Source organism: Pelophylax lessonae (genome assembly GCF_965119305.1).
Source record: "Pelophylax lessonae genome assembly, chromosome: 4".
Classification (NCBI taxonomy): domain Eukaryota; kingdom Metazoa; phylum Chordata; class Amphibia; order Anura; family Ranidae; genus Pelophylax; species Pelophylax lessonae.
Genome location: NC_138771.1, coordinates 300,569,752 through 300,585,234, shown reverse-complemented (window position 1 = coordinate 300,585,234; position 15,483 = coordinate 300,569,752). Strand labels below are relative to the sequence as shown.

Here is a 15,483-nt window from a genome sequence, read left to right as displayed (position 1 = left end):
TTGTAGGGAGTAGGATAGGAGCAGGTGAGTTCTTTAGCAAAAAACAGCTGGGCAGGGCTGACACCAAGCAGTGCAAAATGCTGTGTGTTATCAGTCTACAACATGACCCAAGTGCATTTCTAGCGGATTAACAGCTGTTGTGTTTTTTTTTTTTTTTTTTTTTGCACTTGCAGGGTCTTTAATGGGGTAAGACAGAAGGAAATGTGCATGTATTGCAGAGATGTACTCGTATATTTTTTCTTTTGTTATGCCATACACTTTTTTTTTTCCCACCAATTTGAACAACCCTTGTGCACGAACGCTTAATATCCTTTCCCATACTTCAAATAATGAATATTTAAATATAGCTGTAGTTTTTGTAAGGGAAAAAAAAAATCTATATTTCTCTTTCGTTCATTGATGGACTCATCTCCTGATTCTTCTTAACCATTGGGCTATACTGCCACCTACAGGAGTTGGACAATAGGCAGGAAAAAGCTTGACTATGCCTATGGGCAGTCCCAGGGGGTATACACCCACACTCGGCTATAAGCACTCTTTTTTTTCTGCCTAGTCAGGAGTAAGGACCTAGTTCCTTGCTGGGATCTCTGGCCCTGTCAATTTTTTTCCTTTTTAAATAGATTTTTTCCTATCTTTGTTTATTCGTGTGGGAATATACTATCCACTGCCGGCCTGGATAATCTAGATCCTGAGAGTCCCCCCAGTCTGGCTAGCGAGCGCGCGCAGGCCTTGGCTCCGCGCTAGGTCGGCCATGACATAGCCCTACTGGACGGGGGGCTGGCCTTTGAGTTAAACGTCTCGCGAGGGCGCATACGACCTGGCCTCGGCCTGAGTTGCAGCGTTCCTCCTGGCCGAGAGCCACCCATATCTGGATGGAGCGGTGGTCTGTCAGGATTGGTGCCCAGCCTGTTCCTGGTATGGCAAGTAGCTGCCCCCCTCTACTAGAGGGTTTTGGGGTGGACCTGGGCCCCTCCCTGGGACAGTGGGACCACTGTGTTTACCCCCCCCCCCCCCCAGCCCTCTAAAAATTTGGTGGTCACTGTGGGTCTTCAGGCCCCCCGGGTGAGGTTGTGAGCTGGCTTTTGCCACATTATCTTAAGGGGGGCTTGTTGGAGTTGCTGCTGACCTTGTTTTTCCTGGTGCACAATGGGGGGTTGAGCATGGGGGTTCCCCTGCTACCCTGTGGGGTTGGTGACTAGGGCAGGGATGTCCTCTGGGCCGCGGCTTTGTGACCTACTGGTCGGGAGCTATGTGGGGCGGCCCCAGTTAGGGTGGCTGAAGCCACTACCCTCCTTTTGGGCATTCGCCCTCCCCCCACTGTCCCTGGGTGTCGGCTCCACTGAGGCTTGCGCCCAGGCCCCCTCCATTGGGGGGGACGGCCCCAGTGAGCCTGGCTGGGTCTCCACACAAATTGAGGCCGCGGCTTGCGTCCAGCTTAGCACCTCACTCGGAAGGGGTGGCGCTGTGGGGGCGGTTTCATTTTTGATGGCAACCATGCCATATTATTATGGAGGGCACCTAACCCTTTCACCATCAGGATACCCTGCCTGCACGTCCGTGTCAAGGCAGGCGGGCTATTTCCTATTGTGTGGGCCTCTATGGAGGGGCTCGGAGGGCGACCCCCCCCCCCCCCCTGTTTTTTTGCGGGGTCCAGTAGGCGGTCCATTTGTGGACCCTGGGTCGGTGTCGCTCTTGCGGGATCGCAGTGGGTGGTCCTCCTCTGTTATGTTTTTCTGGGTGACCTTAGTATATAGCATCCACTGCCCTTTGCCTCATCTGTCCATCAGATCCTGAATCTGTTGCGGACGCGAGTCACCCTATTGGGAGTGCTCAGACAGTGAGGGTGTTTCCTCTGCTCCTGTGAAATTTTAAACATGACGAAGATGCGTGTCCCTTTTGGCACCATAGATTCTCCACTGTGGCGGGGGTGTTCCCCTTTCCAGCTTACTTTGACAACGTTGTCACATAACAGTGGGGTTGTCCAAAACGCACTCTTGTGGTCCCTAAGTGTTTTGCTTTGCAGTATCCTTTATAAGGATTCCCTGCTTAAAAAGTGGACGGTCCCACCTGTAGTGGACTCGCCGGTTTCCAGGTTAAATAAAGCTCAATTCCGGTTGAGGAGTCCTTGGCCTTTAAAGATCTGACTTGTAGGAGAGCAGAGGCTCTGGTCCGCTATGTTTCACTATTTCTGGTTCAGCTTAGGCTGGTATTTACTATTGCCCTGGTGTCGCAAACTCTGACGAGTGGACTAAACTTTTGCGCCAGCACCTGGAGGGGAAACTGCTTTCCCCTGCCTTTGCTCAGCTGGCGGATCAGTTGATCCAGGGGCTGCAGTTTCTCTGTGATGTCTCTTTGGATGTGGCTCCTTTTGATTTTAGGCTGTCTGTATCATCAGTGGTCTTTCGGCATCTTATCTGACAGACAAAGGCTTTATCTTAATTCCACTTTGTGGGGGATCGCCTGTTTGGAGCTTCTTTGGATGACATCATTAAGGGTCTCACGGGGGAGAAGAGTACTCTTCTTCCGCAGGCTACCGAGAGCAAGGAGCCCCATCGTAGACATGGGCCATTCTTCTCGGTTCATAAGAGGCCTTTTTCGTCCCTTAAGGGATAAAAATCCTTCAGGGCTTCCCCTGGAGGCTCCAAGATTACCTGGCATGGCAAGCCACGAGGGGCTTTTCCAGACCTGTGGACAAGGCTTCCTCTGCATGAAGGGCGCCCTAACCTGTATCTGAGTTGGGGGGACATCTTCACTGATTTCCGGATCCGTGGACCTCTCTGGTACAGGTCAAGTGGGTCCACAAAGTAATTTTGGTCCGGCTACAAGATCGAGTTTCGGTCTTTTCCCCTGGAAAGGTTCTTCCCTTCCAACCTGCACTTGTCCCCAGATCGCTTACGGGGTCACTTTGGGGCAGTGCAAGACTTGTTACTTTATGGGGTGATTGTCCTGGTTCCTGTTTCAGGATGTTTTCAGGGGTTTTACTCAAACCTGTTTACAGTTTCCTGAAAGGCAAGGTACGTCCAATTCTGGACCTCAAGGCGCTAAACTGCTTAGTGCGGGTACATAAGTTCCAAATGGAGTCCATTTGCACGGTAGTAGCGTCCCTACATCTGGGGGATTTTCTCCCTTCTGTCGACATCAAGGAAGCCTACCTTCACATTCCAATATCTGCCAGTCACCAACGCTTCCTCCGCTTTGCCATGGGCGAGGAGCATTATCAGTTTGTGACATGTTACCTTTTTTTCGCCTCCGCTCCTCGGATCTTCACAAGTGTTGTCCCTGGTGCTAGCATTGTTGCGTCAGCAGGGGATCACGGTACTGGAGTACCTGGATGATCTTCTTCTGTGAGCAGAGTCTCTGACTGCTCTGATGGACACCTTGGAGATTGCTCTACGATCTCTGAGGGAGTTCGGTTGGATTCTGAACCTTCAGAAGTCTGCTCTGGTTCCGTCCACAAAACTAGACTATCTGGGTGGATTCAGCCTCAGGCAGAATGTTGCTTCCTCTGGAAAAACTCCAGAAATTGCAGGAGGCAATTCAGCTTCTGTTGTCCAGACGGTCATCCCTCTGGGCTTGCATGCGGGTGCTGGGCTTGATGGTGTCTACCTTCGAGGCGGTTCCGTTTTCACTGTTCCACATGAGATATCTACAAAAATAGATTCTGGTGATATGGGACAAGAATTCAGTCTCTAGAGGTGGCTTATTCCTCGGCACTTTGACAGGGAAATCCTTCTCCCCCTGTACTTGGCAGTTGTCACCACGGATGCCAGCCTGTCCGGGTGAGGAGGCGTCCTCGGCACAGCTTGTGCTCGGGGGGGTCTGGACTGGTGAAGAGTCCAGACTGCCGATCAATGTACTGGAACTCTGAGCGATCAGACTTTGTCTGGATCATTGGACATTTTGTCTTCAGGGGGGCGGTACGAATTCAATTGGCCAGTGCCATTACCTGTGTCAATAACATGGGGGCACAAGAAGTGTCCTGGCGGATCAGGAAGTAGCCGGCATTCTAAGATGGGCAGAACGAATGTTCCAGCCCCCTCTGTTGTACACATTCCCTGGAAGGTGCAAAGGTTTGTGGCATGGTCTCGGGATCCTCTGGCCGAGGCTGCAGACGCATTAGTGGCTCCTTGGCATCAGTATCGTCTGCTTTATGCCTTTCCCTCTCTCGATGGTCTGCCAAGACTCCTGTGCAGGATCAAGGGCAGCAAGTGATTCCGATCTTTCTAGTGGCTCCCGACTGGCCTCTCAAGTCTTGGTACGCCGATCTGGTACGGCTGGTCGCCTCTCAGGGAAGATCTGCTGTCCCAAGGGACAATCTTCCATCCTGCTTTACAGTCACTGGTTTTAACGGCTTGTCTGTTGAAAGGCAGGTGCTGAAGGATAGAGGTTTGTCTGAATTGGTGATTCCTACGCTGATAAATGGTAAAAATCTACCTCTAGGAAGATCTACCATCTTCTTGGAAGACGTACGTTGCGTGGTGTGGGTCTTTTGAGGTTCTTCCTCGCTCCTTTTTTGGTGGCTCGTATCTTGGCTTTCCTCCAATGGGGGGTTGAGCAGCGCCTGGCCTTGAGTACCATCAAGGGTCAGGTTTGGTGGTCTTCTTTCAACGTCCATTGGCCACACATTCCTTGGTGCGTACCTTTTTTTTTTTTCTTTTTTTTTCCATGGAGCTCAACACTTGATTCCTCCAGTGCGGTCTCCATTTCGGCCGTGGGTCCTCAAATTGGTGTTGTCAGTTATCCAGGAACCTTCCTTGGAAAATATCGGGAGGTTCCCCTGCTTACATTGTCCCAGATGGTGGCCTTTTTTGGTGGCTATTACTTCTGTGTGCAGGGTGTCGGAACTGGCGGCGTTGTCTTGTCATTCACCTTACCTGTTGGTTTACAGAGCTCAGGGGGTTCTACGTCCTGTTGGTTGTCCCTTCCGAAGGTCGTCTCTGATTTCCATTTGAATGAAGACCTTGTGTTGCCTTCCCTGTGTCCCGGGCCTAAACATCCTAAGGAAATTGCTCTGCATTCCCTGGATGTGGTTTGGGCAATCAGGGTGTACCTGGCAGCTACGGAGTGTTTTAGGAAGTCAGACTCACTGTATGTACTCCCAGTGGAACCTCAAAGGGTTGGCCGCTTCTTCTGCGACCATTTCCTGGATGGATCAGATAGACAGTGATTCAGGCCTATTCAATTCGGGGTCAGGTTCCTCCTTTCCCTGTTAAGGCACACTCTACTAGGATGCTTAGTGCCTCCTGCTGCTTCCGTCATCAGGCATCAGTGATGCAGGATTGCAAGGCGACCATCTGGTCGTCTGTGCACGCTTTTACAAAGTTTTATAAAGTTGATGTGTTGGCATTTGCGGATGCTTCTTTTGGCTGCAAGGTTTTGCAGGCTGCTGTTTAGAGGACCTGGTCCTCTTTTAGGGTGTATTGTTTTTTTTTTCCAGGTGAGCTCCAGTTGTTATGGTTGAGCTTCATGTTACCTGGTTGGCTATGGTTAGCCTTGGGAATTTTTTTCTGCTGTTTCCCACCCCTCATGTTTTGACACTGCTTTGGGACGTCCCAATGGTTTAGAAGAATCAGGAGCTGTGTCCGTCAATGAACGAAAGGGAAAAAATGGGATTTTTGACTTACCGTAAAATCCATTTCTCTGATGTTCATTGACTGACACAGTACCCACCCCTCTGTGGAGTTGGCTTTCTTCTGACATTGCTTGGAACAAAACTGAGTACCTATAGCTGAGTGGGGGTGTATACCCCCTGGCACTGCCCATAGGCATAGTCAAGCTTTTTCCTGCCTAGTGTCCTACTCCTGTAGGAGGCAGTATAACCCAATGGTTAAGAAGAATCAGGAGCTATGTCTGTCAATGAACATCAGAGAAATGGATTTTACGATAAGTCAAAATTCCATTTTTTTCTTGACTCAAACAGTGCATGTCTGTGCTTTTGGATCTCCACCATTCTGCATATTCAGCTCTGGTTTTCACTTGGCTTTAATTGCGTAAATTCAGACAAAATGTAGTATCCATTCCTACCTATGTTTTTATCTTTGCCATAGAGAAGATGGCTTATTGGTAAGTCAACATTCTAGAGCAGTGGTCTGCAAACTGAGGCACAAGGGCTGAATGTGGCCCTTTGCTTGCCTTTAGCCAGCCCTTGGGCATTATTCCACAGACACCAACCATGGGGTTATCTTTCTCCCAATGACACCAAAAATGGGGCACTATTCCTCAAACTGACGCCAGCAACTTGGCACTCTTCCTCTTCCAGACACCAATGATGGGGCACGATTCCTCTCATTGATATAATTGACTGCATTGGTTACAACCCCCCCTAAAGTCTGAAGAACCGTAAACTGGCCCTTTGTTTGGAAACATTGGAGACCCCCTGGGCTAGAGCTACAGGATGAAGGTAAGGCTGGAGTTCAGCTTTAAGAACTACCAGAAAACTGAGCCCTGTTTTACATCAGTTACCAGTAAATACTCACACCACATTGTGGGGGAGATTTAGGTTGGGTTCACATATATGCCAATTGGTTGCGGTTTTAACCGCATCCAATTTGCATAATGAGAGCGTGACAAGCTTTCATTGGAGCCGGTTCACACATGTCCGGGGTGGCTTCGGTGCATTTTTTAAAAGGGTCCTAGCTGGAATCCTATTTGAGTGCTGTGGTACCCTGAAGGCAGGGCTGGGTGAAGAGTAGTAAATTAAAAACCTTTAAAGATCCCTCACAGAAGGATATAATAAAGTTTGCAAGTTTTTTGTACAGTGAAAATTGCAGGTTTTTTGTACAGTGAAAATTGTAATAAGTTTTAGATTAATAGTATTGATTTAACTGTTTGATTTTTTATTTTTTTTTCTAGCACCCTGTAACTCGGAGTCTGTTCAGAACGGGCAGCCGCCGTCTCAGCCCCATATTGAGCACATCTCTGCGCTTAACCACTGTGAGGACCAACCACAAGAAAGCAGCAGTGCTTAAGATTTGCTGCGTGTTCCAAGCTATGCAAGTGTTGCTGCAGTTTTATTGCAGTCACAAAGAACTGAACCTCAGTTGCAGTTGACTAACTGAAGCCTTTTTTGTTTCAAATGTTACCTCTTATTTTTATTAAAATGTAAGCAGTAGTAGTAACAATTATTTTAAGGTAGGGATTTTAAAAAAATTTAACTTTTTGGGAAAAAGCATATTAACTAGAGTAGTCACAGTTGCGCTTTGTATTTAATGTTGGCTGTGTGATGCAGTTGTTCATGAACTGCATGCTCTACACATATTTTAGGAAATTATCAATTGTTCCATTTTTTTATATGGATATAACAGTGGTGCTGTAAATTTTGGACATAAACTTTTTGTTTACTTTTAACAAAATAGCAAAATATGTGATTTCTTCACTCAAGCTGGGTTGTGCTTGAGCATTCTTTTTACCATGTTTATGCATACTGTATTTATGCATACAGTATATCTGTCAGGCGAAGTTCTCTGCAGGGAAGGTTTTTATGGTATATAATACTTTAGTCCACTATGACTGGCTACAGGCCGATTTTCGTTCCTTGCAATAAATTGGTGAACTTAACCCAATGGCAGCAGTTTAAAGATGAGTAAATATTATGTTCTTTATTTAATGTCTTACAAAGTGTTTTTGTACTTGAATTGCATAATTTAAGAACGCTCTCATTTTTAATCCCATGTGAAGGCTGTTATTTATTTTTTATTGTATGTGCTTGAATGCAGTGTAAGTGATATCATTGTGCTTTGAAAAGGATGCAACAAACAGGAGCCCATATTTTACCAATTTAGCCATGTATAGCAAAGTACTATTGTAGCAAAGTAAGGTCAAAACTTGCATCATGGACATCAGTGTGTAGAGGCTTATAGAAGCCAATCAGAAATTGGCTAGTTCATTGCTGAAAATTGATATGTAAAGTACACATTGTATGTGCTTCTACTGCAGTTGTTCCCCATTGTATGCCTAATTTATTCTTTAAGTGATGTCCAGTTTAGACCTCATATGCTCTGTAAAGCGGTATTAAACCCAAAACCAAAAATGTAATCTATTGCAGCTAACCAAGTATTGGTATTACACTCTTAACCACTTAAGGACCAAGCCTAAAATAAAGTTAAAATCAGTAATTTTGTAGAAAATTACTTAGAACCCCCAAACATATTTCATATATATATATATATATATATATATATATATATATATATATATATATATATATATATATATATATATAATATATACTTATTTTTTTTTTTTTGTATAATGTGAAAGATGTTACACCGAATAAGTTGATACCTGTCATGTCATGCTTATAAAATTGCGCACGCTCATGGAATGTTGACAAACGACGGTACTTCAAAATCTCCATAGGCGACATTTTAAACATTTTTACAGGTTACCTGTTTAGAGTTACAGAGGAGGTCTTGTGCTAGAACTATTGCTCTCGCTCCAATGATTGCGGCGATACCTCACGTGTATGGTTTGAACACCGTTTACATATCTGGGCATGACTTGCGTATGCGTTCGCTTCTGCGCACAAGCTCGGTGTGACGGGGCGCGTTACATTTTTTTTCTTATATATATTTTTTATTTTTACACTGTCCCTTTTTTAAAAAAAAATAAATACATTTTTGATCACTTTTATTCCTATTACAAGGAATGTAAACATTCCTTGTAATTTAATAGAAATAAGCATGACGGGGCCTCTTTAATGCAAGATCTGGGGTCAAAAAGACCTCAGATCTCTTGTTTACACCTAAAGCAAAAGAAGAAAAACGATATAATGTTACTTTTTCTAATAAAAAATAACTGGCCCTTTTTAAGGCCGTTGGGCGGAAGTAACGTTTGACGTTGCTTGGGTCCTCCAGGGGCATAGAGTCGAACGGGGGCCATCTTGCCTTCACTCAACTTCCTGCCCATCACTGCACAGGGTAAGACTGTTTTCGCCGCTACCGACGGATCCGGTAATCGGGGAAACGGTCGGGAGGGAACCACTTTTATGTGAAAGAGGATCGCCTGCTGTATAGAAAAATACAGGGGTTATGGCAGTCAAACATCAAAGTATATATACAGTTGGCAGTCCAGAAGTGTTTAAGGAAGGAGCAACGGAGAAACCTTTTGGACAGCAGCATTGTCCTCCCTGGGGGGGAGGGAATTGTTATGTGCACTACCAGATTTAAATACTCAAATTTAAGCCAAACTCCCAACTAACACTTTTTCTAAGCAGTTACAGCAACAGTTCTTTTCCTTTTGGGATAAAGGTTTTACATAAAAAATAAAAGCTAAAGATTGTAAGCAGCCCTGTCAGTGGTAAAGGGATATTAAAAGGTTCACTTATAATAATTATAAAAATAATAATAATGGTAAATACCTACCTGCTCTGTGCAGTGTTTTTTTCTGAGATGCCCCGATCCTCCTCTTCAGTCTCCTGCCAGCACTCCTGGCCTCTCCCCCTTGCTAAGTGGACCCATAGCAAGCCGCTTGCCATAGGGGCACTCGTACGTGCTCGCTTCTGAGTCACCTCTGTGTGTCCATAAGACACATAGAGCAAGGCTTTGCCCTGCTCTCTCCTTACTGCCTGTGATTGACAGCAGTAAGAGCCAATGGCTCCCGCTGCTGTGTCTCAGCCATTAAGGATAAAGAGACCTGGGAGAGCGGCTCCTCTTGTGCACATTACTGGATCGAGATGGAACTTGGGTAATTATTGGGGGGGGGGGGGTGGGGGATGCTACACACAGTTTTTTTACCTTTTATGTATAGAATGCATGAAGGGAAAAAAAATAACCTTCGGCATTTACAACCACTTTAAATGGTTTGTCTCAATCCTCTGATTGCTACATCTTAAGAAATGCTTGTTCTGTTGAAAAACAGACCTTCGGGCTAGATAACTTGATGAAAATAAAGGAAAGAAAGTTAAAAAAAGAAAACGCATGCATCAATAACATCTTAGAATTGGTAAACTGCAATATATTTTCCTATGGGTTTAATACTGCTTTAGGCAAAACAATTTATGCAAGTCCTAAAATTCGGAACTGTGTGTGGATCTTTGGACTTGGAATTGAACACTTTTGTAGCACAAAAATATAAGCTGGAAACTATAGTAACGAACAGTTCTTTTTATATACAAATGAAAAACTATTTATTTGTATGTGATTTGTTGCTGCAGGGTAATTCACATCATGTTTTTCGAATCCTTATCTGTGTAAAAGACTTATATATTATTTGTTAGGTTTTAAAGACAAATTAAATTTACAGTGCAAAATATATGTGTGCCCTTGCTTTACCGCCTGTGAAAATAAATGGTATTACCTTTCCTGCCTGGATTGTTGACAACATGTAACTTTGCAGCCATTAAGGATGTTTCCCACTGCTTAAAGGCTGTGTATTGAGTTGTAAAAAAGACCTGTATTGGGATGGATAAGTAGCTGGTTTCCAAGGTCTGCTGGAAATTGCTTACAAACCATGGCAGGGAAGGCGATAACCTTTCCTTTATCTTTTAAATCACCATACCTTATCTTTAATGCCTGCTAACCTTTCAGCTGTGCTAGTGTTTTACACAAAGTACATAATTCACATCATGGGCATCATGCATTCTGTAGCTCTGCATTATTACAGTTTTGTAGTAAACCTCTAATGACACTATTTAAAAATCAGGTTGAAAATATCAAATATGGGACCATTTTATGGTGCTATATGTAGAATGGTTATGTCACATTGTTGTATTGCCTTCCAATCTTCTGGATAATGCCATTACCTTATTTTGATTTCTCTGGTGGTCCCATTAATATTTTTCCTTTTTTTGATTAGGGTTTTCATACTGCTGTTGGTCTTTTTAAAAGTTGTTTCTGATATATTGATATGATATAATCTCTTACAACATTGTAAGCCAACATATTTTAAAGTATACTTTTTTTTTTTTTTTTTTAATTTGTCCACAAAATAAAAAGCTTCAGAAATGTTGAGCTTCTGTGTAATTCATTTGGGGTCTCAGTGTAGCAGAGTAGTATCAACAGTAAACATCAAAAACATATTTCATAATTGTACATCACAGGGAACATTACTTTCTAAAGCTAACCATAGAATGATCAAAATGTGGTTGGGTCAGCAGGGACTGGATGAATTTTGATCAGCATGTAGCCCTCCCTGCTCCACAGAAGTTTATCATTTGATTGACCTCTGTTGAAGGGACATGCTGGTCAGGTACTCTTGACAATGGTGATTCCCGCTATCAAAATACAATGTCCCTGCTGGATGATGGAGGATTCCTCCATTCATCTAATTTGTGTGGATCGAGGAAACTGTTTTTTTTGGGGGGGTTTCATTCAGCCTTTAATGACCATTTAGTGCCAGCCTTAGACTATTGGATTGCAAAGTTTGACACTGCACAAACCTCGCCCATTTCATGCATTGCCTCTGTTTTTTTTTTTTTTTTGGTAGTGTACAGTGGGGATCGAAAGTTTGGGCACCCCAGGTAAAAATTTGTATTTAATGTGCATAAAGAAGCCAAGGAAAGATGGAAAAATCTCCAAAAGGCATCAAATTGCAGATTAGACATTCTTATAATATGTCACCAAAAGTTAGATTTTATTTCCATCATTGACACTTTCAAAATTACAGAAAACAAAAAAATGGCTTCTGCAAAAGTTTGGGCACCCTGCAGAATTTATTGCATGCACTGCCCCCTTTGCAAGGCTAAGACCTGCCAGTGTCATGGATTGTTCTCAATCATCATCTGGGAAGACCAGGTGATGTCAATCTCAAAGGTTTTTAATGCCCAGACTCATCTGACCTTGCCCCAACAATCAGCACCATGGGATCTTCTAAGCAGTTGTCTAGAAAACTGAAACTGAAAATAGTTGACGCTCACAAAGCAGGAGAAGGCTATAAGAAGATAGCAAAGCGTTTTCAGATGTCAATATCCTCTGTTTGGAATGTAATTAAGAAATGGCAGTCATCAGGAACAGTGGAAGTTAAAGCAAGATCTGGAAGAGCAAGAAAAATATCAGACAGAACAGCTCGCAGGATTGTGAGAAAAACAATTCAAAACCCACGTTTGACTGCACGATCCCTCCAGAAAGATCTGGCAGACACTGGAGTTGTGGTACACTATTCCACTATAAAGAAATACTTGTACAAATATATGGTCTTCTTGGAAGAGTCATCAGAAGAAAACCTCTTCTATGTCCTCACCACAAAAATCAGCGTTTGAACTTTGCAAATGAACATATAGACAAGCCTGATGCATTTTGGAAACAAGTTCTGTGGACCGATGAGGTTAAAATTGAACTTTTTGGCCGGAATGAGCAAAGGTACGTTTTGGAGAAGAAGGGGCACAGAATTTAATGAAAAGAACCTCTGTCCAACTGTTAAGCATGGGGGGGGGGGATCAATCATGCTTTGGGGTTGTATTGCAGCCAGTGGCACAGGGAACATCTCACGAGTAGAAGGAAAAATGGATTCAATAAAATTTCATCAAATTTTGGATGGTAGCTTGATGCCATCTGTGAAAAAGCTGAAGTTAGAGAGGATGGCTTCTACAAATGGATAATGATCCTAAACACACCTCGAAATCCACGGGGGATTACATCAAGAGGCGTAAACTGAAGGTTTTGCCATGGCCTTCACAATCTCCTGACCTCAACATAATTGAAAATCTATGGATAGACCTTAAAAGAGCAGTGCGTGACAGACAGCCCAGAAATCTCAAAGAACTGGAAGACTTTTTGTAAGGAAGAATGGGCAAAGATACCTCAAACAAGAATTGAAAGACTCTTGGCTGGCTACAAAAAGCGTTTACAAGCTGTGATACTTGCCAAAGGGGGCAGTACAAGATATTAACTCTGCAGGGTGCCCAAACTTTTGCAGACGCCATTTTTTTGTTTTCTGTTATTTTGAAAGTGTAAATAATAGAAATCTAACTTTTGGTGACATATTATAAGAATATCTAATCTGTAATTTGATGCCTTTTGGAGATTTTTCCATCTTTCCTTGGCTTCTTTATGCACATTAACACAAATTTTTACCTGGGGTGCCCAAACTTTCGATCCTCACTGTAGGTGCATTTCTCTGCTGAGCCGGTGCACTATAGCAGTGTTAGTTTTCCAGATGGGTCACGTTGGCTGTTTAAATCCTAGAGGGTGACAGTACCCAGACCCCGATGGAAAAACAGGGACAAGTCTGTAAGCTTCAGCGCTTTTCATAAAAGATATATAATGCAAAATCAAGTCCTTATCCCCTAACAGGGGTGACAGCTTAACATGATAAACAGGAACTAAAATATCATAGTGTATATAGCACATATAAAGTCATTTTGATATTTTAGAGAGATTACAGCTCAGCAGGGTGAACATAAATCCAAATAGCAGTTTAGCAGGGTGAACCGGAACATAGATCCAGATTGGAGACCGCCACCTTCACCACCGACACACTGCCTCTTATCAAAAGTAGTTGACACCCTATTACAGAGGGTCAAACACTCATATATGTGATCCTTAGGCAGCTCCCAGGGCTGTCCCCTTTCTCTGATATTCTGTCACATGTGGTTCCTTCCAAGTCTTACTAACCACGCCAGAGATTACTCTCCAGTTAGCACACCCAGATCTGCAGTATAAAGCTCTCAAAAAATCAAAAGCCGCCTTTAGAGCATGATGGGTTTCATAACATTTAATGAAGGTAAAAAAAGCCACTCACATGAACTCCAATTAAAAACAACGTTGAGAACGCCTAGAGCGAGTTTCTAACTGAATAGATGGCCACGCTGCCCTCCGTTACTGGTGCCACAATGACATCACATGCAAGGCTCCATCCTACGCGATTTGTCATAAGAAATACGTAGTCAGGGGTGTCCTGACAATGTCTTATGCCAAAATGCATAGGATGGAGCCTGGCATGTGAGGTTATCATGGCACCAGTAAACTAGCAGAGCACAGCCATCTTTTCGGTTGTAAACTCTCTCTAAGCATTCTCAATGCTGTTTTTAATTGGAGTTCATGTAATTGGCTTTTTTACCTTCATTTAATGTTATTAAATCTATTACGCTATGAGGAGGCTTTTGTATTACTGAGAGCTATACACTGCAGATCTGGGTGCGCTTATGGGAGAGTCATCTCTGGCGTGGTTAGTAAGACTTGGAAGGAACCATATGTGATGGGATAGAGGAAGGGGACTTCCTAAGAATCACATGTATGCGTGTTTGACCCTCTCTAATTGTCAACTACTTTTAGTAAGAGGCAGTGTGTGTCGGGGGTGAAGGTGGTGGTCTCTAATCTGGATCTATGTTCCTGTTTACCCTGCTAAGCTGCTATTTCGACTCATGTTCACCCATGAGCAGCTGAGCTGCAATCTCTCTAAAAGATCAAAGGACTTTATATGTGCTATAAACTATCCTATGATATTTTAGTTCCTGTTGATCATGTTAAGCAGTCACCCCACTTAGGGGGATAAGGTCTTGATTTTGCATTGTATATCTTTTAATGAAAAGCGCTGCATTTTAAGTTTGCTATCAATTTTTTTTTTTTTGTGACATGTAAATGGTGCTAGCAGCTTTCTAGCATTTCCCAGTCAGTCTGAGCGCAGGTATCTTTGTGTTGTTCTTACAGCCTGAAAGCTGCATTGGCACTGGATGCCATGTGTGGAGTTGTTGGCACCTACCTTCTAAAAACAAAAAAAAACCAAGAAGGGTTTCTTTCTCATTCAGTCAGAACTCAGGCAAACCAGAGTGTGCCTCAAAACTATTTTTCATATTACATTCCAACCTTCTGGATTTAAAACACTTAGAAAAAAGAGAGAGCTGTAGTCAATTGAAACTGTTTTTGCAGATCAAGCAGAGGGGAAAAAAATATGGAATCAATCAATTCTGCGGAAAATATGGAATCACTATATTCTAAAACAAACATCTGCATCAGATCACATCCTGAAAAATTATGTCCTCCTCACCAAACAGCCTTTCAGTTGATGGAATAAGAAAGTGTCCAGCAAAAAGAAAATGACTGTGTGTTTGATACAATTATCCATTATTAGTGCCTGCTTGGGAAGTGCAAGAGAGCAGGACACTTCCATGTTACTTTATGGAGGTGCCAAATGTACTAATTAAATGTCCCTTAAGCTCATAAAGCTCTTTGAAAAGGTTTTGTTAGATCTCTAAAAAAGAAAATTGTCACTCCCCTGCTAAGGAGGAACGGGTATACTTGTGGCTTTGGCAGCCCATTTCTCCTACCTACCTTCGTATACTAGTGGCTCTGGCAGCCCATTTCCCCTTCCTTCCTGCAGTTTGTGTGCTGTAGCCTCCATAAGTCTTTTTAGCATTTGACACTGATGCCTGTGTCTCCCCACTGTAATAGTAATGTAGAGTTTCCATTCAAGATTAATGGCAGCACAACACTCGACAGTTTAGTGTTGCATTAACGTGTTACTGCAATGTGAAGATGCACGAAACATTGTTTATATATATATAGCAATCCATCAGATTGCATTTGTCCTTGTTCATGTGTAGGTTAG

The 15,483-nt window shown here is 43.4% G+C and overlaps 1 protein-coding gene across 2 annotated transcripts in view; it reads left to right on the top strand.

The window, feature by feature from the left end:
• The window catches only part of TDG (thymine DNA glycosylase), a 31,778-nt gene extending 23,867 nt beyond the window's left edge, over positions 1 to 7,911 (top strand). The window contains exon 10 of one of the 2 annotated variants that reach the window (XM_082253117.1): positions 6,853 to 7,911. In XM_082253117.1, coding sequence (XP_082109243.1) covers positions 6,853 to 6,968 — 116 coding nt within the window. In that variant the 3' untranslated portion in view covers positions 6,969 to 7,911. The remainder of the gene's footprint in view (positions 1 to 6,852) is intronic. The other variant, XM_082253116.1, reaches the window with a different exon arrangement.
• The last annotated feature ends 7,572 nt before the right edge of the window (positions 7,912 to 15,483 follow it).